Source organism: Cynocephalus volans, chromosome X (assembly GCF_027409185.1).
Source record: "Cynocephalus volans isolate mCynVol1 chromosome X, mCynVol1.pri, whole genome shotgun sequence".
In the NCBI taxonomy this organism is placed as follows: Eukaryota; Metazoa; Chordata; class Mammalia; order Dermoptera; family Cynocephalidae; genus Cynocephalus; species Cynocephalus volans.
The window spans coordinates 150,565,593-150,591,115 of NC_084478.1; the positions used below are offsets into that span (position 1 = coordinate 150,565,593).

The 25,523-nt window shown below is 41.4% G+C and overlaps 1 protein-coding gene and 1 pseudogene across 1 annotated transcript; both read left to right on the forward strand.

The window, feature by feature from the left end:
- The window catches only part of LOC134366592 (testis-expressed protein 15-like), a 50,673-nt pseudogene extending 41,792 nt beyond the window's left edge, over nucleotides 1-8,881 (forward strand).
- A 12,785-nt stretch (nucleotides 8,882-21,666) lies between these two features.
- Nucleotides 21,667-23,870, forward strand: LOC134367355 (emerin-like). Its single transcript, XM_063084083.1, has 4 exons — nucleotides 21,667-21,782; nucleotides 22,484-22,617; nucleotides 23,076-23,125; nucleotides 23,208-23,870. The coding sequence occupies exons 1-4, from the start codon at nucleotides 21,704-21,706 to the stop codon at nucleotides 23,221-23,223; spliced, it is 279 nt and encodes a 92-aa protein (XP_062940153.1). The 5' UTR covers nucleotides 21,667-21,703; the 3' UTR covers nucleotides 23,224-23,870.
- The last annotated feature ends 1,653 nt before the right edge of the window (nucleotides 23,871-25,523 follow it).

The following is a 25,523-nucleotide window of genomic DNA, read 5'->3' on the forward strand; positions in this document are numbered from 1 at the left end:
TGTATAACATGTCCAATGTTGTTAAAATTAAAAACTGGCTAGTGAAGCCTGTCTATTTGACTATTATCATCCAGATGGGAAATAGGATAGATATTTTTAAATAGATGATTATCAAGGAGTTAGAAGAATTCCTGTTTAAGCACATTTTAATACACTTTATTTAGCATTTATTATGTTCTTGGCACTGTTCTAAGAATTGTATAAATATTAACTCATTTTTCTTCACAAAAACCTTATGATGTATGCTATGCACTATTATTATCTTATTTAAAAGTGAGGAACTGAGGCATAGAAAGATGAAATAACTTTCCCAAGATCACAGAGTTAGAAAATAGGAGAGCCCAGATCTAAAACCAGGCAGTGAAGTCCCAGAGCCCATACTAACAGTTGCCCTTGCTCTACACTCAGAGGCTTCTCTCGCAACCTTTCAAGAGTTTCTTAGTTCAGAAGTACAGAAACAGAGCCCTATATGCAAAATGAAAAGTAGGATTTTTTTCCTCTGCTTGCTCTGATTGTATTTGTTAAACTGGTTCTAAAGACTATGAATCTAATCACCGTCGATCACACTACATTTATAAGAAAACACCTAGTAAACAACTGGCATATAGACATACTTCAAAAACACAAGAAAACGGTGTGTACTCCCCATCAAGAGTAAAGTGAGGGTGGTTCTCAAAAAAGTGTAGGTATTGAGAAGAAAAGCAAAAAAAGAAAAAGAAAGAAAGCTTGGATTGTTAGAGAAGTTTTATTTATTGTATGGAAGAACACAGACCAAAGCTTTCCCTTAAGGAAAAAAAATGTTACCAAATGAAAGTAAAAATGAAGAGGGTATTTAAGTTATGGGAAATAATGTGAGCAAAGACACACGACACAATGCTTATTGACATCATTTGAGAAATGAGTTTAGAATTGGAAAAATTTAATAGAGTGGGCAAGAGTACACTAAGGATGGAGAAAGAGGAGGTTTCACATTAGCCTTAAGTATAGGCCTAAGGAGTTTGAACTTCACTCTGTATATTTGAAGTCTAATGCCATGTGAAATGTGTTTTCTCAGTGGTTTAAAGGGTAAGGAGATTCGGAGTATAGTTAGAAGTAGTAAGTCAGCCATGGCTTACAGAATAAAAAAAATTCGTATTTGACAGACATTGCTCAAAGAATTGATGGGGCTTAGTGACTGGTTTACTAAAAAGTATACAAAAAAGGGAGCAGTCATAAATGGACTCCAGTCAGTTTTAAGATGTGAGCATAAGAAGAATGTTGCAAATTTCTTAAAAAAAAAGAAAGTCGTTCCAAACGTGCAAAATATGGGAAGTCCAGCCGAGTCACTGTTTTTGGGGGAGTTGGAGGGATCATTAATGAGTTTAATCTTAGATGATGGCAGAAAAAACAATTGCAAATATCTGATGTTAAAATAATAAATATTTATGTTATAGTTTGTCATCACCAATGTAGATTTTCTTTGTATCTTTTAAACATAGGTTAACATGAAAAACATCAAAGAAATCAACAGAGAAAAGGCAACATTCAAGCACCTAAGGTAGGAGTTGGCATCAGCCATATCAGAAGAAAATCTAAACAAAATTGGGCAAATTTTAAGGAACAAGAATAAAATAATTATTTATATAATTATATAGGATCATACATGTAACTTAGGGAATACGAGGAAGCTAAGGAAGGAGAGGAAATTTGTTTCAGGTTATACGGTGCCTTTATTAGGCCTAAGGAGTTTGAACTTCATTCCGTAAGTAATGAAAGCTAACGTCATGGAAGATGTGTTTTTTCAGTGATTTAAAGGATAAGAAGATTCTGAGTACATTTAGAAGTAAGTTAGCCGAGGCATAAGAAAAGGGTGATTGTTTTACAGAATAGGGAAAGTTTGTGTTTGACAGACATTGTTTAAAGAACTGATGGGGCTTAGGAACTGGTTTATCTTAAAAGGAAATGTGAGGACGTATGATCAGATTACCTTTTTTAAAAATTTGTGTATATGACACATCAGCCAAATTTCAAAATTATGTAAAGAGATATGAATTGCCAGCGTACGTAACTAACTGGGAACATTAAAATGAATAGTGTGTGTGTGTGTCATGGACACACACACACACATATTATAAATATAGTACTATTTTATAAAATGATGTTTTAAAACCATAAAATTTCAAAGGCTAGTTCTTTAAAGTGAATAAATTATTTTTATGAAAAACTCACTGCATTTAGTTATGTGCTTCTCATTTTGACATGAAGTGACACCACTGGACTTGATGAACATCTCTGGTTTTATTCAACTCTGAGATTTTCAATTTGTGACTGGCTTCATTTTTTTCCATTTTGTGAAGGATAATGAGTGATATAAAAAGGAGAAATAAGCAACATCATTTCTGTGTTACTTGGTTTTGCTTCTTTAAATAAAACATTTCATTTACTGCATTTCTAGAATTTTTCTCCTAGCATATATGACTCTCTAAATAGTTGTATAGTGACATAAAAACAAATAGGCTATTAGAGGGATAACATAAACTAGTTTTGTAATCATCTTAGCTTTGTTAACTAAGTATAAGTGGTATTCGCTTCTCAAAGAATCAAGCTGTGACTCACATAGCAGAAAAAATGAATTCTAATAAAAGATTAATATAGGGTGCTAGTATCATGGAAATGACTATCTTCTAAGGAAATACACAAAGGGACAGATAGTCCAGGCAACTACCAATATATAAAGTCAAGACATCGCCGAAGCATCCCTGGAAATGTAATAAAGTCAAATTATACGTTCGGGGAACTCAAAGTATTATATGGAGTTGGATGATGATTTAGATGATTATTGAAATACCTTTGGAGGAGGCTGGATTCAGTAAAATATGATACTTCTAGTTTCCGGAGTGGGATATACAAATTCCAGGCCAAAGATGAATTTCTCTCAACTATAAAGAAGTAGCAGTTTTTCCCCCTTTTCAACATACTCTTTCCCACATATAATTCAAAGACTTTTATAGAGCACCAAAAAATATAATTATTTTGGGAACCTGTATTAACTCTCTGGCTCTAGACATTGCCATAATGGATGCTTCTCTCAGCCTGCTCGAGACTGTCTAAATTTAGTTAAGAATGTCAAGGATATTAAATTGGCAAGAAATTTTGGAGATCTGCTTTTCCCGTTCTCAAAGATGGACCAGCAAAAAAAAAAAAAGTTATTTTGTTGTAACGGGGAAAAGATCCTTTGGATGGGGGTGGAGGAGGTGTGCACAGCTGGTGGTTTCACAAGTTCTATATAGCTAGTTGAAAGTAATGAACATTGTGAACGGGTTGGAGACATATGACTTAGCAACTACACTGAACAACTGAATAATGATAGTTTCCTACTTTTAAAAGCCTCTATCAGGAAATATCCAAAGCACAAAATAGTTTATTACAATATTGGAAATATATTTGAAATGTGGAGTATGTCATCTTCAGCAGGAAAAAGTATCTAAATTCAAACCAAGGGAGTGAAACTGGTAAAATATGTTACTCGTATACTGCCAATAGAATGAGAAAATATAAACTGTGAGAACTGTTCTCCTGAATAATAATTTCAAATGTGTTTCTTTTAAAATTTTGTGACTCTGTGTATTTAAAGTTGTTGTATGTATGTGTTACACTTCATAGGAATACAGGATCTCGTCCCCAAAGTGGAAATGAAATAGGATCAGGTTCATCTGACAAGCTGAAAAGAAACCATGCATCTCCAAAAAAGACTGAAATGCAAAGATCACTACCTGGCTCACTTTTACCTTTAAAGAACCTGAGAGACACGTACACATCAAAGGTAGAAAACAAAATAGATACAACTGATATTTTGTCTGATACGTCAGACACTTCACTGGACAACAGGGAAACTTAAATAGCATGAAGAAAAGAAATGTGAATTCTAGTGCTGCTGAAACAGAATGTGATAAAGACTGTAGTTCCTTTGCGATTTGTGACCAGAAAGGTGTAGATGACACCTTTTCCAAAGACCGTGAAGCACCTTCACATAAATTTCCTAAAAATTCCCCAGATCCTGGACAGAAATCTTGTCTTTCAAACATAAAACCAGGAACCGATATTTCTCTTGAGCTTAGTGCATCAGTGTGTTCAAAGCCTATTTTCTGTTCTGTGAGGGATGTCCATACCAATCTAGAAATGAATGGCACAGTCCTTGAACTTCAAGATAACGAAACAGTAAATTCATCTATTAAAAATTCCACATTCATCAATTCTCCAGAACCGATAGTTATCCAGAATAAAATTCCTGTGCTGCAAATAAATAAAGCACAGCTTGCAAAAACTGAGTCTGAGGAAAAACATAAGAAGGATGCATTGGATTCCAGTACTATATCTTTTGGAGCATCTGGGAGCACAACACTTAATGTGAATCAAACAGCACAGTACTCATTTTCTGAACAGCAGGATCATGAAACTTCCAAATTTCTAACTCAGAATGATGCCACATATTGGAATGACCAGGCACAGTCTGCATGCACCCCAATATATAATTCTTCTGAGCATTCATTTGGAACTTCATATCCATACTATGCTTGGTGTGTTTATCATTACAGCAACAGCAGCAGCAATGCCATAACCCAGACATGCCAAGGGATGACATTGCATGAAATGCAGCCACCTCCTGGGATGCTGACTACAGTTGCATGTACTGTCCAGAACACACCTTCCAATCTTCCACACACTCAGTATTTTGGTTACACTTCTGGGGAGCCACAAGCAAATGACTTTGTGCCAGTGAATGGGTATTTTCAATCTCAGATCCCTATTTCTTATAATTATCAGCAGCCAATTTTTTCACATTATGAATCTCCTGAATCATTACTGCAAGCTACATACTCTTACCCTCCTAATCCAGGTGTGTTGCCAGAAGTTCCTCAGATGTATGGTGAGTTTCACAACTTTTAATGCTTGCTTCACTGAGTCTTTACATTTAAATTTGTACATTTATATAAATGGAAATCACAGTAAGTGAATTACTTGTAATATAACTGATATATGACAGTCATTTCTCTGTGCAGATTTGTAGAATTGTTCATATATCAAGTAGAGTTGAATTGTGTTGTCAGGTGGAAATCTAGTCAGAAATTAAATTTAAAGAACTCTGACATCACTAATATGTCCTTCAGTAAAATCCAACTTTAATGAATAGTGAAGTAAATTATAGCAATCCAGTGAAAAGTGATGCAACTATTAAAGGGTTTATAAAAGCTTTTAATGGCATGACAGTTTTTAAAACTATAAATTTACCTACGTAGATAAAGACATGCATAGAAATACTGAAATGAAATACACCAACATTTTAACTTGTCTACCTCCAGGTCATAAAATTTGGGGTATGAAGAGTGTTTTTCTAGATTTCCTACTGTGAAACATACATTATTTCGATAATTGGAGGAAGAGTAAAAAACCAACGTGGAAAATGAAACTTGAATCATATAAAGCAACCTTTCTCTTTCACTATTCTAATACGATAACTTGGTGTAAGTGAATGGAGTTAATTGAAATGTAGTGGCAGAAGAACTTGGTAGTTTACCTCAGAACTTGAAAATTTTTCTCCTTTAAACACAATTCTATTTGTAAAATATCATGATTAAAATATAGGTTTTTCATTAAATTGAAATGTACATTTACTAGAGTTAAAGCAAAATTTAAAAACAAATGGTAATTCTGCACCTAATTGAAACCATAGTTATACATTAACACCCAAATGTTCCACAATTGGAGAGAAAATGTACATTAAGTAAAGTTAGTCATCTCTTAATATCTTAAACAGAAATGCAAGAGAATTTTGTTTAAAATATTGTTCCAAACTTGGACAATCTTAGAAATTAATAAGTAGAAAAAATTAAGAGGCCATTTGTCTGAGTTGGACAGGCAGCAGCCTACTGACATAGTTCAGTTTCTTTTTTTTTTTTTTTTTAATTCATTTTATTTATTGAATCAAAATAGATTATACATATTTGGGGGGTTCAACATTGAGATATGTTGATCAAATCAATATTACTAGCATATATATTGTTTCAAATCGTAATTATTCTTTATGCGCCTTGTCCAATCTCTCCCCGCCCCCACTCCCTCCTCCTCCCCCCTCTAATTACCCTAGATTTTTTCTCTCCTTCTGAAAGAATAATGTTTACTCTCTTAATTTGTTGCCTAGATGATCTGTCCAATGCTGAGAGGTGTGATCAGATCCCTCAATATTATCATAGAGCAGATGCTTCTTCTGTCTCTCTGAAGTGGGCTTTGTGGAGAGAGACATCCTCTTCTCTTTATCTCTGCTGGTGACTCTCCTTGTGTCAAAGCTCTCTAGTGGTTGGCGGACTATCTGCATGGTGGTTGTGGCATCTAGCCACTTTTGAGGCAGCCATGGTTTTTCGGTGGCTGTGGTGGGCCACCCATATGGAGGTGATGTTTTGGGCATGTTCCTTGGTGCTGGTGGTGTGCCTGGTTGTGGGGTGTGTCTGGTCCCCTTCTTCATGCACGAGGTCCCCGGGCAGGCCCTGAGGCACTGGCACGGTGTGCCTGGATGTGGGAGTGGGCTCTGGTACCTGGCTCCAAGCCTCCAGTTCCCAGGCAGGCCCCAAGGTGCTGGTGGTGTGCCTGGGCTAGAACTAATTTTTTGTCCTTTGCTTACTTCTAAAACGGCAGAACTTCCTGTGGGAACCGGTACTTGAGCTGTGTGGTTGAGCTAAATTGCTGCTTTGCTGCTGTTTCCCTAGGGAAGGCTTTTTGTGCAGCTCAGAGTTTAATGGTTGACCTTATAGGTACTTCTGGCTCTCCAGAGACCTGGTGGATCGGTGTTGTGTAGAAACTCTGATCTGGGCCTGAGTTTTTTCATCAAACTGCACCCCTTGCAATTCCGTATTCCCAACCAGTCCTCTCTGAGTGGTCTTGCACTGATTGGGGGGCAGATCGTCTGTGCTTGCTGTGTCCCAGGGTTCTTCAGTTGGGCCCTTCTCCCCCACTGCCTATGCTCCAAACACTTCCCGTGGGACGGACCCTGCGCCAGTCCCTTGAGATGACTCAGTGGCCTCTGAATGGCTTCATTTATTCAGTTGTTCTGTCTCCTCACACCTGCGTGGGTCCACCGGAGCCCTATTAGTGGTCTTGCAGTCCTGGGAGCCACCACGGCCCTCTTCTTGCCTGCTGCCTCCGGGTAACTCCATCTGAAGGACACAGCTGCTGCTTCTGCCGGCTCCTGCTCCATGCACTCAGCAGTTACAGCATTAAAGTGGCCGTGGCCTGAAACACTCAGAGCAGTTCTTTCTTTCTCTCATCATGGTTCCTCCCACCTTCGTGAACTCCGTGGGTCTCTCCTCCTCTTCCCCTGTGCTCCAGCAGCCTCAGCTTGGTTGATGTTGCATTTTTATAGTTGTAACTTGGTTGATTTGTGGGAGAGAGAGACGCTGGGGACCGTCTATCCCTCCATCTTGACCAGAACTCCCCATTGTTCAGTTTCTAAGACATCTGAACATGTCAGCACCTCTACATTGGAGTTACCACTGATTCACTATAACCTATTGGATAAAATTCAAATATTTTAGCTTGCAATGTGGAGCCCCTCACCATCCTGTACATCCATCCTCATCTCCCCCCACTTTCACCTACTTATTCTGTCATATGACAATCCCCCTGGTACTTCTCTAGTACTTTTTGCATGCTTTACTCACATGATAAGGCATGTAAGTATTAGGTTAGGTGTTGTAATAATCTGTGTATCTTTCCCTTCCCTCCCTGCCCCACCAAATGAATTTAAAGGGGACTAGAAATGTTTTTATCTTGGAATCTGAGAAAAGCTATAAAGTAGGGGAGAAAGAAGAGAGGGAGAAAGAATGAGAGCTCTTCAAAAAGTTCATGGAAAGACACATTATCTTTTAATTGTATTTTTCCATGAACTTTTTGAAATGCCCACATATGACGTTGCTTTTTCCTTTCTGATTAATTTGATATTATCACTGATGCTGTAATAATGAACTCCAAGCATTGTAGATGTGGCAAACCTGTGAATTAAAGTAGACACTTTAATTTCTGAAATAGGAAATCTTGATTGTAATTGTTTCATAAAGGTTCTTATAGTATGGGATTTCTTGTGTTCTTAATAGTTAAGCTGTTTTTGATGTTCAAAAAGATACCTCTAGAATCAAGTTCAGCTAGGACTCAAAAATCTTCATTGTTTCCTCCTTGATTAATATTAGACCAATGAAAATGAAAAAGTAAGTTATTTACAAGGGTACTTTAAAAAGTTCATGGAAAAATAGAATTAAAAGATAATACGAATCTCTCCATGAATTTTTTGAAGTACCCCTGTACTTACTATACTATCTAAAAGTCGCTCTAAAAAAAGATCAGGAGGCACTTTTAATGTTATAAACACATCTTTTAGTCTTCATGAGTGCAAAGGATCCATAGAGATCACCTCTGGCACAGGCACTGCATCTTTTAAAAGACGTGAAAATCGTTTTGACCTATTTATCACTGTTTGGCTCATGATGCTTGTATTAACCACCAGAAGATGAAACTAAAGGAAAGTGCTTACGTGAGCCCTGTGTGCATGTTACATTCTTTATTACATTTAATTCTCACAGGATACCTGCGAGAGATGTAGAGATACGGTTCTTTTACAGAGTAGGAAAGTACCCCTCGGAGAGCCTTAAAAAACTCTCTTCAGATCCTAAGGCTAATAAAGGACAGATGTGCAATTTGAACTCTGAGTTCATTGGCTCTAACTTAAACTCAGGTTCTTTCCACTGTTCTCTCCACTTTTAACCACGAATCTACATCATTTAACTTACCTAAATCTTTGTGTGTTTTTTTTTCTCCAGCTCCATGGCAGCAAGAAGCCTTTCAGCCACGGCATTGAAAATAGTCTTCTGTGTACTGAAGTAAAGGAGATTTAACAAGTTTGTCAAACTATATTTTACTTAAATATATTTTAATTTTAACATTTAATATTTTTAAATGTATGTAAGTGTGATAGTAAATAAAAATCATATAATCATTTATATAAGATATAAATGCAACAGTTTATCACAAAAGGTGACAGGAAATCCATTTCGAACATCTGAAATACCAAAAGTATTTCCATGCATCTGTAAGGGGAGTTAATATAACATTGAATATGATAAAGGATAAGCACTAGTGGTAAAATCTTTAAAACTAGATTTGTGTTTCTGATGCTTTTTAATATTGTTTATGGCATTGTGACATTTGATTGAGGTGAAAGCAGGAATTTTATTTATTTAATTTTTTTTGGATTGGTTATCTGACCAGTAATTTCATAGTTCTTGACACTTTATTCATATAATTTACAATTCTACTATGTCTGGTGTGGTGAATTCTTTAATTTCAATGTTTTTTACTTGTTAAATATTTTTAATAGAAAAATCGGTTTGCATATATTGAGCGTTTCCTTGAGGAGAAGGTTTTTAAAAAAAAAATTTATATTGGAAGCCGTTTTAGTTCATTATACTGGAATTAAAGCACTTTTAAAGACTTTTTCCACAATAGCCAGAGTCCCTTCTACAAGATTGTTTCTTTCGTATTTGTATTTCACAATTTAAATGGTTCTTCTAATGATTTTGTATCAAATAATGTGGAATAACATCTATGCTCAAGCAGTTTAGACTGATTGCAGTAATTTAAATAATGCAGCACTAGTACAAGTATTTTCATGCTCTGGTTATATATATTTTTTTCTTTTTGGACGTGCCACAAAAGTAAAAAATCTCTTAGTAATAATCCTTGTAGGACAACAGGATGCAGTATGTAACTACAGACTTGAGAAGCAAGATTAGATATTTTTCCCCATATAGTTTTATTTGAAAATAGTCTGTCAGAATTAGAACACCTGAACAATTATGAAAGCAGTGATATTAACTGTTACTCAGAAAAGGAACATCAGCCATTCTATTTATATTTGCCTCAGCCATTTGATTTATATCATGTAAAATATTTCTATTAGGTAAACCGAAAGTTAAATATTCTTGGTGGGGACTCTCTTTAAACAACTTTCAGATTCTGTTGATGTTGTTTTGTGATATTTTTGTTTCATGGGTTTTAATTTATTTTAAAAAAGAAAAAAGTCTTATTTTTAATAAAGTTTTTATAGTTCAGTTACATTTAAAAAAATCTGTGTTTTGACAGAACCTGAAACAGTGGAGTATTTTTTTTTCCCTCAATATGTGTTTTGATTCTAGAAATAAAAATAGAACAAATTGAAGTTGAGCAAACATTATAAGCAAAAAACCTAGTGAGTAAATATTATTGTTTTGGAACTTAAAGAAAAATTATCCGAATAAACTAGATTCAAGTTTTTTTCTTTTGTGTTTCTTGGATAATGTGCATCAATGTGGGTGGCTCTTGGTTTACACATACCCACTTTATGAAAAAAATAGCCCACAAAGAACTGACTTCGTTAATGTCTTAGTCCATTTTGTGTTGCTGTTACAGACTGGGTATGATTTGCCTCACAGTTCTGGAGGCTGAGAAATCCAAGACTGAGGAGTCACACTGGTGAGGGCATTCTTGCTCAGTCATGTCTTGGTGGAAGGCATTGCACGGTGAGAGTCTGTGCAAGAGAGCAGGAGATCGAACTCATCCTTTCTAAGGACACCACTCCCAAAATAACCAATGCACTCCCAAGATAATGGCATCAATCCGTTTGTGAAGGCAGAGCCCTCATGAATTGATTACCTCTTAAAGATCTCACCTCTCAATACTGTTGCATTGGGGATTAAGTTTTCAACACATGAACTTTACGGGACACATTCAAACCATAGCAATTAGACAACTAAAGAAACTGAACACCTTTTCCACTCCAGCTGCTTTTGCCTTTACCTTGACCCTTCTTTCCCGTCACTCTTACAAACTTTGTTACTGCCTGGAGTTTCATATGACAAACCATAATTTCTGCCCTCGTGTACCTCTCATTCTAGTCCAGAGAGATAAGTAATAAATGTAAATAAGTTAATTTCATATCACGAGAAGCAATACATTTTAAAAAAGAAGAACTAAAAATGAAATAGAGAACAACTGGATGATACATAAGCTGAGATGTTCAGGAAAGGCCTCTTTGAGGAGGTAAACCTCAATGAATCCAGCTAAGTATAAGGTTATGCCCCATTTTCCCAAAGAGAAGATTCCTCCATAACAGTATTTTGGTAAACACGCGAACTTTTAGGGACATAGATGAAATATCTAAATGTCAATAATATGTGATATAAGACCATTTTAATTTTTATAGACATAGTTATCAATTCATATGATACTGATAATGCTTGAATAACATGGTAAACCCCATTTAGCTGTGCAGTTTTAAAAGTAGGATTGTGGAAGAAGAAAATTACATTATTGATTCCTATAAGACCAACATTTTAAAAATTATGTCTGATTAAATCATAGAAAAATCATGTTTCATTTTAGGTTGTTACCAGAAACATAACATGTCCAAATAATTTAATCAGAAAAGAGAGCTATGATGGGATTAGCACTAAACAACAATATCCTAGGAGTCTGACAGGACTTTTTAATGTTGTTCCTTTAAGCATCTAACTTACAACATGGGAGTAGTATACACAAGAAGTCCCATAATCAGCTACTTAAAGTGATAGCATGACATACAAATGAAATGCAATTTGTAATTCTTGGCACAAATCTTAAATCATGAAGAGATGATTACCCTGCCCAAGGTTGCTGAGAGTGGCACTGGTGTATTAAAATGCCAAGTTTGTTCGCCCCTCCAGTGCTTGATGTAATAAAACATAATCCACTAGATTTTAAAGTGTTACCATTGTTCAACTTGTTACGGCAGCAGTGAGTTACTGAGTGAAGTAAATATGTACTGTCTAACCTTAAATCTAATCTCTAAACTTAAATGTAATTGTGCATGCATGTCTCCCTAACCTTAAATCTAATCGTGCATGCATGTCTTCCTAACCTTAGAGCTACTCATATATGCATGTCTTTATTTTGGACTTAAGCAGATTGTTCAACAGTTCCAAGTTCACAATTAATTTCATTGATGATTTAAGGTGATTTAAGAGGTGAGGGCTTAGTTATCGAGGGAAAGGGTTCCTGATATCAAGGGACAGGATTCCCGGTGATGATGAGGGATGAATTCAGCCAGATTTCCCCTCTCCGTCTGACGTTATCACTTCCTCCTTTCTTCCATGGGATAACACATCACAAAGGCTGTTGCCAGATGCCAAAGCCCTGCTCTTGGACTTCCCAGCCCCCAGAACGGTGAGAAATAGATGTATTTTCTTTATAAATTACCCAGGTTAGGGTACCAGGTTATAGCAACAGAAAATGGACTAAGGCAGTACTATAGAGATATTTGAGTAAAATTGTGCATGGAAAACACACCACTTTACCTGGCACATGACCACATAGGCATCTATCCCAACACACTGCCTACTTGCCTGATTTATTTCTGTACGCTAAACTCCTAGGAGTGGAATTTCTTTTTCAAATGTTTCCAATGGAAACTTGATCCACGGAGGTGCAAAGTCATTTTCATGTTTCTTTTTGTGAATAGCCTAGTTTAGGGCCTAGTCTCATTTCTCAACTGGTTTCTTTCGAACTGTCAATACCAATCTCAAGGTCAGTTCCCCTCTTTCATTTTTGTTGAGAAATGAAGCATCAGGCTCCCATCTATCAATCTACTGCCACTTCTATCAGTATTCAAGTGGATGATCCATAGCACCCTCTGACCACTCTGTTCCCTGACTCCACACTAGCTCACAGCCATACCGCAGACTGAACCTTCCCCCGTTTCATGTCAAACTCCCACTCTCTCTCCTCAGATCCTTTTCCCTTTCAAACACTATCAGTTCTTAAACTTCATTCAATTTGTCGTTCTCAGATGACAAAACCCCAAGCCCATAAAAGCGCAACTACCCAGCCATTCTCCTTTTCCCCGACAAGTGGACTGATGTAAAAATAAAAACACCAAATTCCACTATCTAGATCCATTTACAATGAGGGACACAAATATCACTGGACACTCAATACTACCAGATAATATTACTCTAGTTCCTAGTAAATATGCTTTCCCAAAACCTAAAACTCTCTAAACCCCAAAACTATACCATCACAATTTTATTTTTTCTAATTACACAAATACCTTATGTAGATTAGTGAAAAAAATAGTAAACACAGATACGCAAGTTTTGCCTCTTATTTCTGTGAGGAAACTAAGGCCATTCCACCGGAGCTCCTATATGAACCTCTCAGTACCTGTCCAGGCTTTCTTTGCCTTCTCTCCTGAAACAATAGGAGGTCCAAGCCCTTACCCAGGGCCGACCTCTCCACTGAACATGGTACCATTCCCTCTTGTCTCCAGGGGGACTTTGGTCCTACACTTATTGCTTCTCTTCCTGATATATCAACAATTTTTTCTCTTTCTGATGAATCAACAGACAAACATCCTTCAGACTCTCCTATCTTAAAAACAAATAAAGAAATAAATAAACCTCCTTTGATCTTATTTCCCCTTCAGCCTCATTTCTTTGCTTCTCTTCCCAGCAAAAGATATTGAAAGAATCATCTATAAAAATAGGCAAAGTCTGGAGCTCAAATTTCACATTCCCTAAAAAGTGCCTTCTGCATTCCCGAGCAAGTATAGTTTTGGGTTCATACTGTGTAGGTGGATGAGGAAGTCAGACTTACGTGGGATGACATATGACAAGTTGCCTAACAGCAAAGGGGAAGGGGAAGCTAAAAGAAAAATCAATCTTGAGGGCTGGGAATTGAATTGTGTGAGCTAAGATTTGGCCATGTTTAAATACTGATGGATACTGGCTCTTAAAACAGCGACAGTCTAAAAAGACTGGAAGAGAAGAGACACTCAATAATATAAGAAAGGGTTTGGAGAAAGCAAAGGGCATGGGATCCAAAACAGTTACAGAGGTTTGGCCTTAGGAGAAGGGACAGCTTTTCCATTCTAATAGGACGGGAGAAGGAGAGAGTGTCAACTTAGTGTCGGACTACGGGACAGGTTTGTAGGATACAAAAGAGAACGAGTAAAACGCAGCCCCACCCTCCTACAAGTGACAGATATCTGACATGTCCACTAGGCTTCGAACACATGCATGCTTGAAATACAAACTCAATTCACCCTCAAATCAGAAAATTCCGCTGCTACTGGAAATATAAAAAGGAATCTGATGCACATTCACATGGCATCTCCACAAGATGAGTTCTGAAGCAGCTAGGGAAGTGCCAGGGTGGGGCACAGCACCCAGGAGCCCTCTTTGCCTCCAGCATCGCCACTTTCCACAGGAGAGTTTGGGGCGTGAGCCGATGCAAATCCAACCTCCAACCGTTGGAGAGACTCAGGGGATCGGGGACGCCCCCACCACAAGGTGGCGCCACCCTGGGCATGCAGAGCCCTTCTGAGCCCCTGAGGTCCTGTACCAGGACTGCTGCACTCCTATGGGATGGTTCCTGGAGGACAGGAGATAAGTCGGGTACCTTCCGAGAGCCTCAGATGCTGTGTCCTCTCTCCCACCGAGTCCACTCTCCTCCTGAAGAAGGCAAGAGCTTTGGAAATGAGTCTGAGCACAGCCCTGCGGTCAGGACAGCTTCAGCACCTAGTGACAGTGGGCACGAGGTCTGCTTCTGTCTGGGTCTCTGCCTCCCAGCTGCACTTGCATCACGCAGCACCTCAGGGACCGTGCCTCCCGCTCTGCACAGTCCAACCTTTGGTCAGAGGTTCCCGCCCAAGCAGTGCACGCGGCTGCAGCAGGAGGAGCTCTCACGAACCTTGTAACCATCCTCCAGCCAATGGGGGCGCAGAGTGTTGGGAGGAAGCCATTGATAGGCTGGCTGGTGGGCGAGACTTTGTGGCTCCTCCCACCACAGGGGAGGGCGGAAACATGCTGGCCAACCAGAAGTAGCTTTCAGTCAGACCAATTTACGCATCTTGTAGGGCAGAGGGATTCCTCTCTGCGGTTCTGCAGGGAAGGCCTGCTGCCTGGCTTGAATGGGGGAGCAGGCGTCTGCCTCGAGGGGCCCCAGGCTCTGGCTCTCACATATCCAGACCCTGCTCCTCACTGCCTCAGGGTCCTTTTCCTTTGCCTCTGGCCTCCCTCCCCTCCTTTTCAGCCCCCCAACGGCTCCACTTCCCCATAGAGAGTTCAGTGAGCAACGCTAGGCAAGAACGTTCTGTTCAAGGTTAAATGACACCACAGATATGGTGGAAAAGCTACACTTTCACATCCACTGTGTCCTCAACACACAGGCCGGGCCCAGCTCTGCTTGGAGCTGAGGCTGACTGTGGCTTTATAGCAATGCACTCGTGGTCCTGAGTGACATTTTGAAGGACTGAGTAATAAAATTGATCTGGAGATGAGGATGGCCAGGTGAGCCCCTTAGGTGACGCAGCACCATGCAGGGAGTTTGGATGTCATCACTGCTATTTCCTTGGGGGCCTCCACCTTGGCTATGCAGACTGAAGTGACTCCAATGTACCCCCAAGGCTGCTGCTGTGGGATCAACGTGTAGCCCAAAAGTTCATGTATTGGAAATTCAGTCTCCATTGCAACAGGGTTAGGTGGGTGGGAAATCCAAGTATGACATTGGAAAGGTGGGGCCTTCGAGAGATGATAAGATTGTGAGGACTGTGCCCTGGTGAATGGAAAAATCAATTCATGGAGTAATAGGGTTGGTTCTTCTGCTATTACTGTTGAAACATAATTGATTATACATTCTTGTGGGGTACAGAGTTCAATATCAATTTCTGTGTACAGTATGTGGTGGTCAATTCAGGATAATTAGTATTTTCATCATTATTAAATGTAATCATTCTTTGTGTCCACTAACCAATTTCTCCCTGTCCGTCCTCCCCCTTTTGCAACTCTAGTAACCACAGTTCTGTGCTCTCCTTTTGTAGTTCAATGTATTATTGTGATTTTCTTTTCTTTTTTCTTTTCTTTTCTTTTTTTCTTTCTTTCCTTTCTTCTTTCTTTCTTTCTTTCTTTCTTTCTTTCTTTCTTTCTTTCTTTCTCCTTCCTTCCTTCCTTCCTTCTTTCCTTCCTTCCTTTCTTCCTTCCTAACTTCCTTCTTTCTTTCCTTCTTTCTTTCTTTCTTTCCTTCTTTCTTTCTCTTTCTTTCTTTCTTTCTTTCTTTCTTTCTTTCTTTTCTTGCATTTTTTTACCTTCCACTTATAAGTGAGGACATGTGGTATTTGTGTTTCTGTGCCTGTCTTATTCCATTTAACATAATTTACTGCAAGCTCATCAATGTTGCTGCAAATGACAGATTTTTTTTTTTTTTTTTAATGGCCGGGTAGAATTCCATTGTGTATATGTACCTCATTTTCTTTATCTGGTAGTCCGTTCATGATACTGGTATAAAAATAGACATTCAGAGCAGTGCAATAGAATTGAGAACCCAAAAATCACCCCTCAGGCTTACAGCCACCTGATACTGGACAAAGGCAACAAAAATCTACATTAGGGAAAAGACTGCCTCTTCAGTAAGTGGCGCTGGGAAAATTGGATATCCCTACGCAGAAGAATGAAACGAGACATGCACCTCTTACCATATACTAAAACCAACTCAACATGGATTAAAAACTTAAGTAAAAGACCTGAAACTGTAAAATTACAGAGGAAAAATATAGGTGAACCACTTCAGGAACTAGGTTTGGGCACAGACTTTATGAACAAGACCACATACAATTGCCACGTGCCATTAGGGATCCAACTTAAAGTAGTGTCATAGCGATCAGGAATTTTTTTTTTTTTTTTTTTTTTTTTTTTTTTTTGTCTTTTTCGTGACTGGCACTCAGCCAGTGAGTGCACCGGCCATTCCTATATAGGATCTGAACCCATGGCGGAAGCGTTGCTGCGCTCCCAGCGCTGCACTTTCCCGAGTGTGCCACGGGCTCGGCCCGAGCAATCAGGAATTTAAAGGGAGACCAGTGGGCATGGTTGTGCCAGAGCAGCTGGAGAGTTGGATTTTCCAGGATCAGGGGCTAGACAAGGACAGTGGCAGAGGGAGAAGGGGGCAGGGTATATATGAGAATGGAATTTAAGCTGGGACTGAGGAAAGAGAGGCCATTGGTGTGGGGATATTGGACAGCGAAATGTGTTCCCATCAATGGTTGTTAAGTCCAGATGGACGACTGGGCTGTCGTACTGAAGTGAGGTATGGGAGGTAGGGAGGTAGTGGCTGGATGATGGGGAAATTGGAGAAACTGTATAGCACACTGGTGAAGAGCCTGGGTTCTGGAGGCATACATATCCACATATACTACACACCAAAATACAAACGTACGCTTGCACGCTGACACACACATTCACGCACTCTAATGCATACTCATACTCACACTGAGAACACACAGGTCCATTAACAGGATGCGTCCACATGCTATCTCACACACACACATATTTGCACATTCATCGAAACGTTCACTGACACACATACTGACACAAACACAAACACATACTCATATTACTCTCATGTTCACACTCCCACACACAGTCACTAACACACATGATCACACATATTCACACATCATCTCATACACATACATCAAGAGACAGAAAATAACACATGCTGGCAATCTCCTACATTGTTGATGGGAATGTAAATTGGTACAGCCATTATGGAAAACGGTACAGAGGTTCCCCATAGAACTAAAAAGGGAATTACCTTATAATTCAGCAATCCCACTTCTGGGTATATATCCAAAGGGATTTATTTTTATCTGGCAGTTAATGATTCTGCATCTCTGATGATGTGCTGACTGTCCCTTGGACCCCTATCTTCACCTGAGGGTTCATGCTGGTAATGAATGAGTCTGGTGGGATTCCCCCCTACCATCAGCCAGTGTGTGAGAGGTCGACTTAGGGGAATCCCCAATCTACGTGGGTCCGAGTGCTCCCGACTATAGGATTGCCAATCACACCTGCCAGACAGAACTCAAAGGAAAGACTTTTTATTTTGGATGATGTTGACCGGGAGACAGAGGGTGAAGTCCCAACAGCCTCCCCAGTCAACTGAGAACTGGGATTTATATATGTCAATGTATCTGGGAGACAGGATGTAGAGTCTTCAGATATGATGGACAGGTGCTTCCTGACATTACCTATGGTGCCGACGTCTCGTCTGGTTTCCATTCTGTGGCACTGTCTTTGAGAGATGTATCAGCAAGTCAGGGCGTAGGGTATTCAAGCCTGATGGACAGCTGCTTTCAATACAATCTCAGTTAATCATTAAAGACTAGTTAGTTTTAAAGGGAAAACAAAGTTAGTTCTATACTGTTTACATGAGTGTGAGGGGTTTTCTAGGTTTACAATGACAGCTTCTCAAACCCTTTCTGTCCTTTCTTGCCTGGGAAATCGGGATCCACGGTGGTGAGGCACATCACCTCATCTAATTCAGTGGCCAGACTCTTGTCCCTTGTAACACAGTAGTAAGGAGTTTCATTCTTTCTAGCAAAGATACTTTTTCTTGTGCTTTCCATGAAGCCTCTTCTGTTTTCCTAGGCTCCCCTAACCTGGGCACTGCATGGTAATTCTATCGATACCTGGAAATTGTGCGTGGGGGTTACCTCAGCTCTTCAACCTAGGAGACTGAGGGGGTTCCCTTGGCTCTCTGAACACAGAGATTGGATGGGAGGATTCCCTTGCCTCTGTAAACCTGGAGATTAAGAGGGGTGGTTGTTTTTTTTTTTTTTCACCTCTTGGAACCCAGAAACTGGGTGGGGGGGGTGGGGGCTAAAGGTCCTTAGGCTCCTGAATTCGAGGATTGTGTAGAGTGTTCCCTTGGCTCTTAGACCGAGAGATTTTGGGGAATTAAACAAGGTGACTATTTCCTGGTCCTTTAGATATATTTTTTCTCTTTCATTTAAGTATGTTAATTCCTTGCACAACTCTCATTCTGCCAGGTGCCGTCTTTCCTTTTTTACTCACTGTTTACGTGCATAGAAATTAAAGCATTATCTCAGTTTAATATTTCCAAAAATGGCAACATTTCACAGAGGATCTCTTGGAACTTAACAGCCTCTTGAGGAAACTCAGAATCTTCCCAAACTGGCTCATCTAGGATTTCTCCCTCTATATCACCCTCCCCCACCCCTCTTTCCTTCTTTTCACCACCTTGGAGCTCCCCTTCAGCTCCCTGTCCCCCTTCAACACTTCTACCTCCTCCATCCCTTTATCCACCCCCAACAGGCCTTTCCCTTCTACTCCAGCCCCTCACATGCCTATAGTCATTGGAGCTTCAGGACTCCACCCCCACAGAGGGTTTTTAATGGAGGGCCTCGGGGACCCCAAAAGAAGCCACCTGAGTCTGAAAAAACCCACTGGAACCACTTTGGATATTGTAACCACTCAGATGGGCTTTGGAGACACACAGATGTCCACTTGATGTCAATTTGGTCCCTCACCCAAAATTCAGCCCACAGACTCCTTAAGATTACACATCAGAGCAAAAGAAAAATCCAAAAAGTCTCCTCTACAAATATTAATGGAAAGCTTTAGCCTTCTTACTGAGCAGGTAACCTTGACTTGTCCCATCTGCCAGAAACACAATTCTGATAAAAATACAAAGTGAGATAACAATGAGAGCCAATGCTTTTATATAAGACAGTGAGGTCTGTTTTTCTGTGTTTATGCCTGACTCATGGCTGAAAATTTAGAATGAAAGCCATAAGATCACTGTCTGTGTCTGTTTGTATCTGTATGTATATATGTATGTTACGTATGTGTAATATTTCCCTATGTCCAGATGGTATTACCACATTAATTTACAAAATCCCTTATTCTCTATTCTAATTGACTTAGAGATAGACAGGCAGTTGTATAAATTAAATATTCCTAAAACTCCCAGAAATTTAAAAACTAACCCAAATGTTTAAAAAATTCAACTTCACGTACCTTAGGTAAATGTTTGGCAAACAAAAATAGTTTAATATTGTTGGTTTAATAAAAGCAGTCATGGCTCTGAGTTATCAGCATTAAGCATAATACAAGTATACATATTCATTTTACCTGGATATGTTCCTCCTAAACTTAGAATGGACTTACTAGTAAAATGAGCTAATGTTATACTTATTAAACATTTAAGATTACAAAAAATATATAATTTTCAGTTTAATCACATCAACTCATTATTCTGACAACCTTCATTTCAAAAATACTTATATTTTTCAACCCACAAAGTAGGGAAGGAAAAATAATTTGTTTTATAAGATGTCTGGTTAAAACTAATTTCCTATTTTATGGGGTTAACTTAAAACCTTAGACTAGGGTAAATTAAGTAGGAGATTAAATAGCTAGATCATTTATAAGTAAAACACTGAAACAATAAAACATAAATGTAAGTTTATATAATTTTTCTCATTATTTTTATATGGTAGAGAAAAGCTAAAAACATTACAGTTTATTAATAAATATGTTCTTTCTGGACACACTGAGATATTTTATTGTAAGGAAGTATATACCTATAAACAATTGTGGGATATATATTCCCAATCTTTGCCAGTCTGCCACAAAATGCAGGCTCATAACGGATGGCTTATAATGATCCACTTTCTTGTTTTCTCTGTAAAATAATAGTGACTAATATTTTTAAATTATAATCAGTAAATGTAAGTGAAATAAATACAGGTAGAGTATCCTTTATCCTAAATGCTTGGGAGCAAAAGTGCTGCAGATTTTGGATTTTTTCAGATTTTGGAATATTTGCAGAATACATACTGGTTGAGCATCCGCCATCTGGAAATCTGAAATCTGAAGTGCTCCAATCAGTATTTCCTTTAAACAGCAGGTTGGTGCTCAAAAATTTTCAGATTTTGGAGCATTTTGGATTTCAGATTTTAGAATTGGGTGATGCTTAACCTGTAGACGCAATAATGGCAAAGGGAAACAATTTGTATGCAATGTATGCAAAATATGTTTTGTTAAGGAAAAAGAAAGTAATTTTATCCTCAGGTAAAATGAGTGGTTGTTCAAAAATGAGATGAATGGACACAGCAAGTTGCAAAAAGTTAATTAAAAAGGAATTTTATTACTCATGGTCAAGGCTGGGTAAAATGTGATGGATTTGTTTATAAGATTCTTTTAAAAAAAACTGCTTGAGTATTAAAATTTGGTTTTCTCTCTGTTAAAATGACAAAATTGTCATGGATTACTGGTCTGCTCTTAATAATAGGTGGTAAAAGATGTTCATTTGCCTTCTGAGTAGAAAGGACGGGGCGAAGCCCAAGAGACTCAGGGACCCGAACTGCCCCAAGCGCGCCCATCCCGCCCGCTCTCCTGTCCTGGCCAGTGTCTGCCGGCTCAGCTCGAGCAGGTCCCGTCCCTCTCTTCCGTCCAGCCTAAACGCCCCAGCAGATGACGTCGCCGCACGCCGTGCCCGCCCCACTCCTATGGCCACACCGCTCTGCGCCGCTTTGGCTCCTGCAGACCACGCCCCTCACCGCCCGACACCCTCTCCCGCCCTTGGGGACTTTGGGCTCTCTAGCCCCGCCCCCCCGGCGCGCAGCACAGCCCCGCCCACTCCCACGCCTGTGACGCACGCGTGACGCCGGCGTGACGCCAGCGCGGCTGCTCCCCAGGCGCTCGCGCTGCCCCCGCCCTGCTGCTAGGCAGCCGTTGCTAGGCTTGTGTTGACAGGCCGTGGCCGCCCGCAGGCCTTCGCCTCCCGCCTCCCGGTGCTGGCTGCGCCCGTCATGGACGACTGTGCGGTTGTGTCGGACCCCGAGCTGGCCGCCCTTCTGCGCTATTTCATCCCGCACGGGAACGTCTTGGGTACGCGGCGACCGGCGGCGGTCGCGTCCCCTCCCGGGACCTGCTCCCCGCGTTTAGTCCCGCTCCTTCCCCCGCACCCGTTCCCCGTGTCCCCACTGCGCTCTCCCCCAGGCTTGCAGACCATACCCCTGACCTCCCTGCGCCCCGTGTCTGGCCAGGCTCCACTGACAATCTCTTGGAAGAGGAAATCTTCAAGTACATGACCCAGAGGCGGAGGAAGCTTTTGTCCTCTAACTCGTCTGCCTCCTCCTATGGGTTCTCCAGTGAGACCCTGCCCCAGAGGCCCGCCTGGCCGCCCATGGGATGGGAACGGGGCATGGGCCACGGGGAGGATGGGTCGGGAGCGTGTGGCAAGGGCGTTGGCCGATTGGGGCGCTGGGGAGAAGGGAGGAAAGCCTGAGGGGCACATGGAATGTTCCCCCTCCCCCATTCATACTTGGATTCAGCTCTCCAAGGGTTCGTTGGATATGTACAATCTGCCCAATCTGTACACCTTACTTGACCAGAGCAAGGGTAAGGCAGGGATGGGGTGGGCACCCTGATACCTGCAGCCCACTCCGTCCAAGACCCCGGTCTCGGGGAGAGCCTGAGGACCCAACACCCACCACCTCTCAGCAGCCCGAAATGGGGTTCAGATTAGGTCCATTGGTCCAGGCAGGGGACAGCAATGCTTCCCCTGCTACCCATGCCCCCTTCCTAAGGTTGTAATGACAAGTACTATGAGGAGAGTTACCTGACCACCAGGACTTCCAGGGAGGCCGATTCTGTGGGTACATCCAAGGGCTTCCACCAGACGGTGACTTTGCTCTCAGATGCTGACACCTTCCACCACCAGGTGAGCAGGCTGACAGGCATCCTATACTTTGATCCGACCTGAGTGTACCATAGCTGGGTTTGGGCAAATACAGTGCAGGAGTGGGGACACTGTGTGCACCCTTCATTCTCCAGGGAGAGTTAGGGTCAGTGGACACCTGTTTGGTCAGGGACCTACTTTAGGGAGCCATCCGAACTATTTGACTAGAGTGCATGGGACGGCACAAGGCCTGGACCCTGGTCTGAGAATCATTAGGATAGAAAGGAGGGTGTTGGGCACAGTCAGCCAGGACAGTCACTGAGCGAGTGGCAAGGCCCCACAAACTAAAGGCTGGGAACTCAGAAGGTTCTGGAAGGGGCAGGTCCCTGGCCTTTAAGCAATGATCTGAGTGGGCTGGCCAAGGAAGTTTGGACTGAGGGATATGATAGGGCCATGGTGATCCCACCAACCAGTTCCCTCATACTTACTTGCTTCTGCAGATTCGAGATGACAGTCTTTTGTCTTCTTCCGAAGAGGACAGAAAGGATAGGTGAGTAGTGGAGAGGCCCAGGGACGGGGCTGGTTCTGGGCCCAGGCTCTACTGGCCCACTTGCTCCCCTCTTTTGCCTCAGGGAACACCCTGTGTAAGGCTTGGTCATTGCCTACCAGAGCATCGCACACTACCGCCACATTTCCAGCATCTCCAAAAGCTCCCAGGACCTGTCCTATTATCCTACATCCTCATCCTCCTCTTCTTTATCCTCATCTTCATGTTCCTGCCCTTCATGTCTCACCCGATACACCATCCAGCCAGGAAAGCAGGCCCTTAGGGTCCCGCTCTGGAGCCAGCTGCTGCTTTTCCTGCTGTTAGTTGCCTTGCTGCCCTTTGTTTACTACAACTGGGAGCTTCAAGAGGGCAACCCCTTGTGGATGGAGCCCTGAGGGTTTTCGGCTTCAGAGCCATCTCTTCTCAGAAGTCCTGGCTGACTTCTTCAGCAGTGTTTGATGGGGGTGAGGGTGTGGGTTTTTCGTGTGTTCTAGCTTCAGGAGGCTGGGCCTAGCCTGAGGCAGTGTTTGTTCTCCCTGCCTTGTCCTGCCAGGGAGGCAGCAGACTCAGGCCCTCCAGTGTATGGTGGTCCTGGGCTTGCGTTCCTCTGGAGCCTCCTGTCCCTGGTTGCGTGTGACCCTTAAGGCCTGGGAGGTAAAGAACTCACTCCCAAGGAGAATACGGTTGTTGTCATGCATGCCCCTTGCTCATTGACACCTTGTTGGCCAAAGGCCTCCCTGACTTTGTTTTCATGGACACACAATAAAAAGACCATTTATTTGTAATATATCGGCCTTTCGTGCTGGGGGAGGGGTTGGGCTCCCATGACATGGGGCCTCTGGTCTTGGATCTCAAGGATAACTATCTGGCTTTGCATTTCTGTGTTGGTCTTGGGTTAGGGATCAAATGCTACCCATATGTTTATGTTTTGTTTGTGGGTTTTATTCCTTAACTCATTCCCCAAAGCATTTACAATGTGCGTAGGTTACATGCAAATACTACGCCATTTATGTAAGGGACTAGAGCATCGGTGGATTTTGGTATGGGGGTGCGGTGGGGTGGGCCTGGAAAGTGTCCTGGAACCAATCCCCCAAGATACTGAGGGATGCCTAATTATAAAAATAACTATAGTACAACAAATTATGTGGAGAAAACCCAGTTGGAAATGCAGCATACACGTAGTCTGTGGTGTTTTAACCAGGAAAAGCCAAAGCCAACCTCAGCATCCAAGGACACATAGCTGGTGGAGCATTCCTGAGCTCATGGAATTGCTGCTTATTTAATGACACAGGGGAAAAAGCTTCAAAGACTCTGAAGTTCCCCAAAGGGTCTATGAATCCATTGACCATACACACACACACATGCACCTTCTCCCCCATTCACACACCATGAACTTCTTGTTTATCCAGTTAGATGCACCATCCAGCCCTATAAACACTCCCTTACCAACCCCTTTAGTTCATTTGCCTCTCTCTCCCTCCAGTGCCCTTGTGTGTCTACAGCCCCATGCCTCTCTGAACCCCGCAGGACCAGCCTGCTTCCCAACTGTGCTTGAAGAGCTGGATGTTGTTGGGGGCCGTCTCTCCCTAGCGCTGGCCGGCTGAAATTTGGTGGCCAATTCCCTGGTATTATACTCCTCGTCCCTCTCTCCAAAAGTACTCTTTCACCCCTTCTTCTCTCCTCAAACTTCCAACATCCCTGCTGATGACCTTGCCTCATAGTTCACTGAGAAAAGAGGTGCAACTGGCTGAGAATCATGTCATCTTCCCACCATTAAACCTACTGCCTGTCTGTGTCTGTGTCCCTATTCTCTGCTCTGGCCTGGTGGCAATGGATGAACTGCCTCTGCCCCTACAAGGCCAATTCGTGTGCTTGTCCCATTTTCTGTCCTTTATATCACATGCTTAGAAGTCCCTTTTGTCCTCACATCCCCTTCTAGTGACAACCTTGGTGCTTGTGCCCCTTTACTATGCGTATGTATATCAAAACCTCATGTTGTGCACCTTAACTTTATACTATAAATAAATAAACTCATAAACTCACTGCTAAAGTCATCTACACAGCCTTTCCCTGCTCTCCCTACTCCATCCGCTCCACAGGGACCATTTGAACTCCTGGGAGTGTGGAGGGGATGAAAATGCATTAGGGACAGAAAAGGCACATGGGACACTTGGGACACATAATGACATCCTTAGGCTCACAGAGTCCTGGCCTTCAGAGTAGGGAGGAAGTGGAAATATTTCTTCATAGTAAAGATGGGGAAACTGACGCCCAAAAAGGAAATGGACTTGCCCTACATCCCACACTGATGGGTCTGCATAGCCAGGATGAAAACATGTTCACTTCCTTATTTCTCAACGATGCCTTCAATTATCACAGTGATTTCTTTTGTGGTTTCTAT

Excerpts from the sequence above, each read along its gene's own strand:
- LOC134367355 (XM_063084083.1), top strand. The coding sequence starts at position 21,704 with ATGGACGACTGTGCGGTTGTGTCGGACCCCGAGCTGGCCGCCCTTCTG. Across the intron at positions 21,783-22,483 it reads CCCGCACGGGAACGTCTTGG|GTTGTAATGACAAGTACTAT; the intron begins GTACGCGGCGAC and ends CCCCTTCCTAAG. Across the intron at positions 22,618-23,075 it reads CTGACACCTTCCACCACCAG|ATTCGAGATGACAGTCTTTT; the intron begins GTGAGCAGGCTG and ends TTGCTTCTGCAG.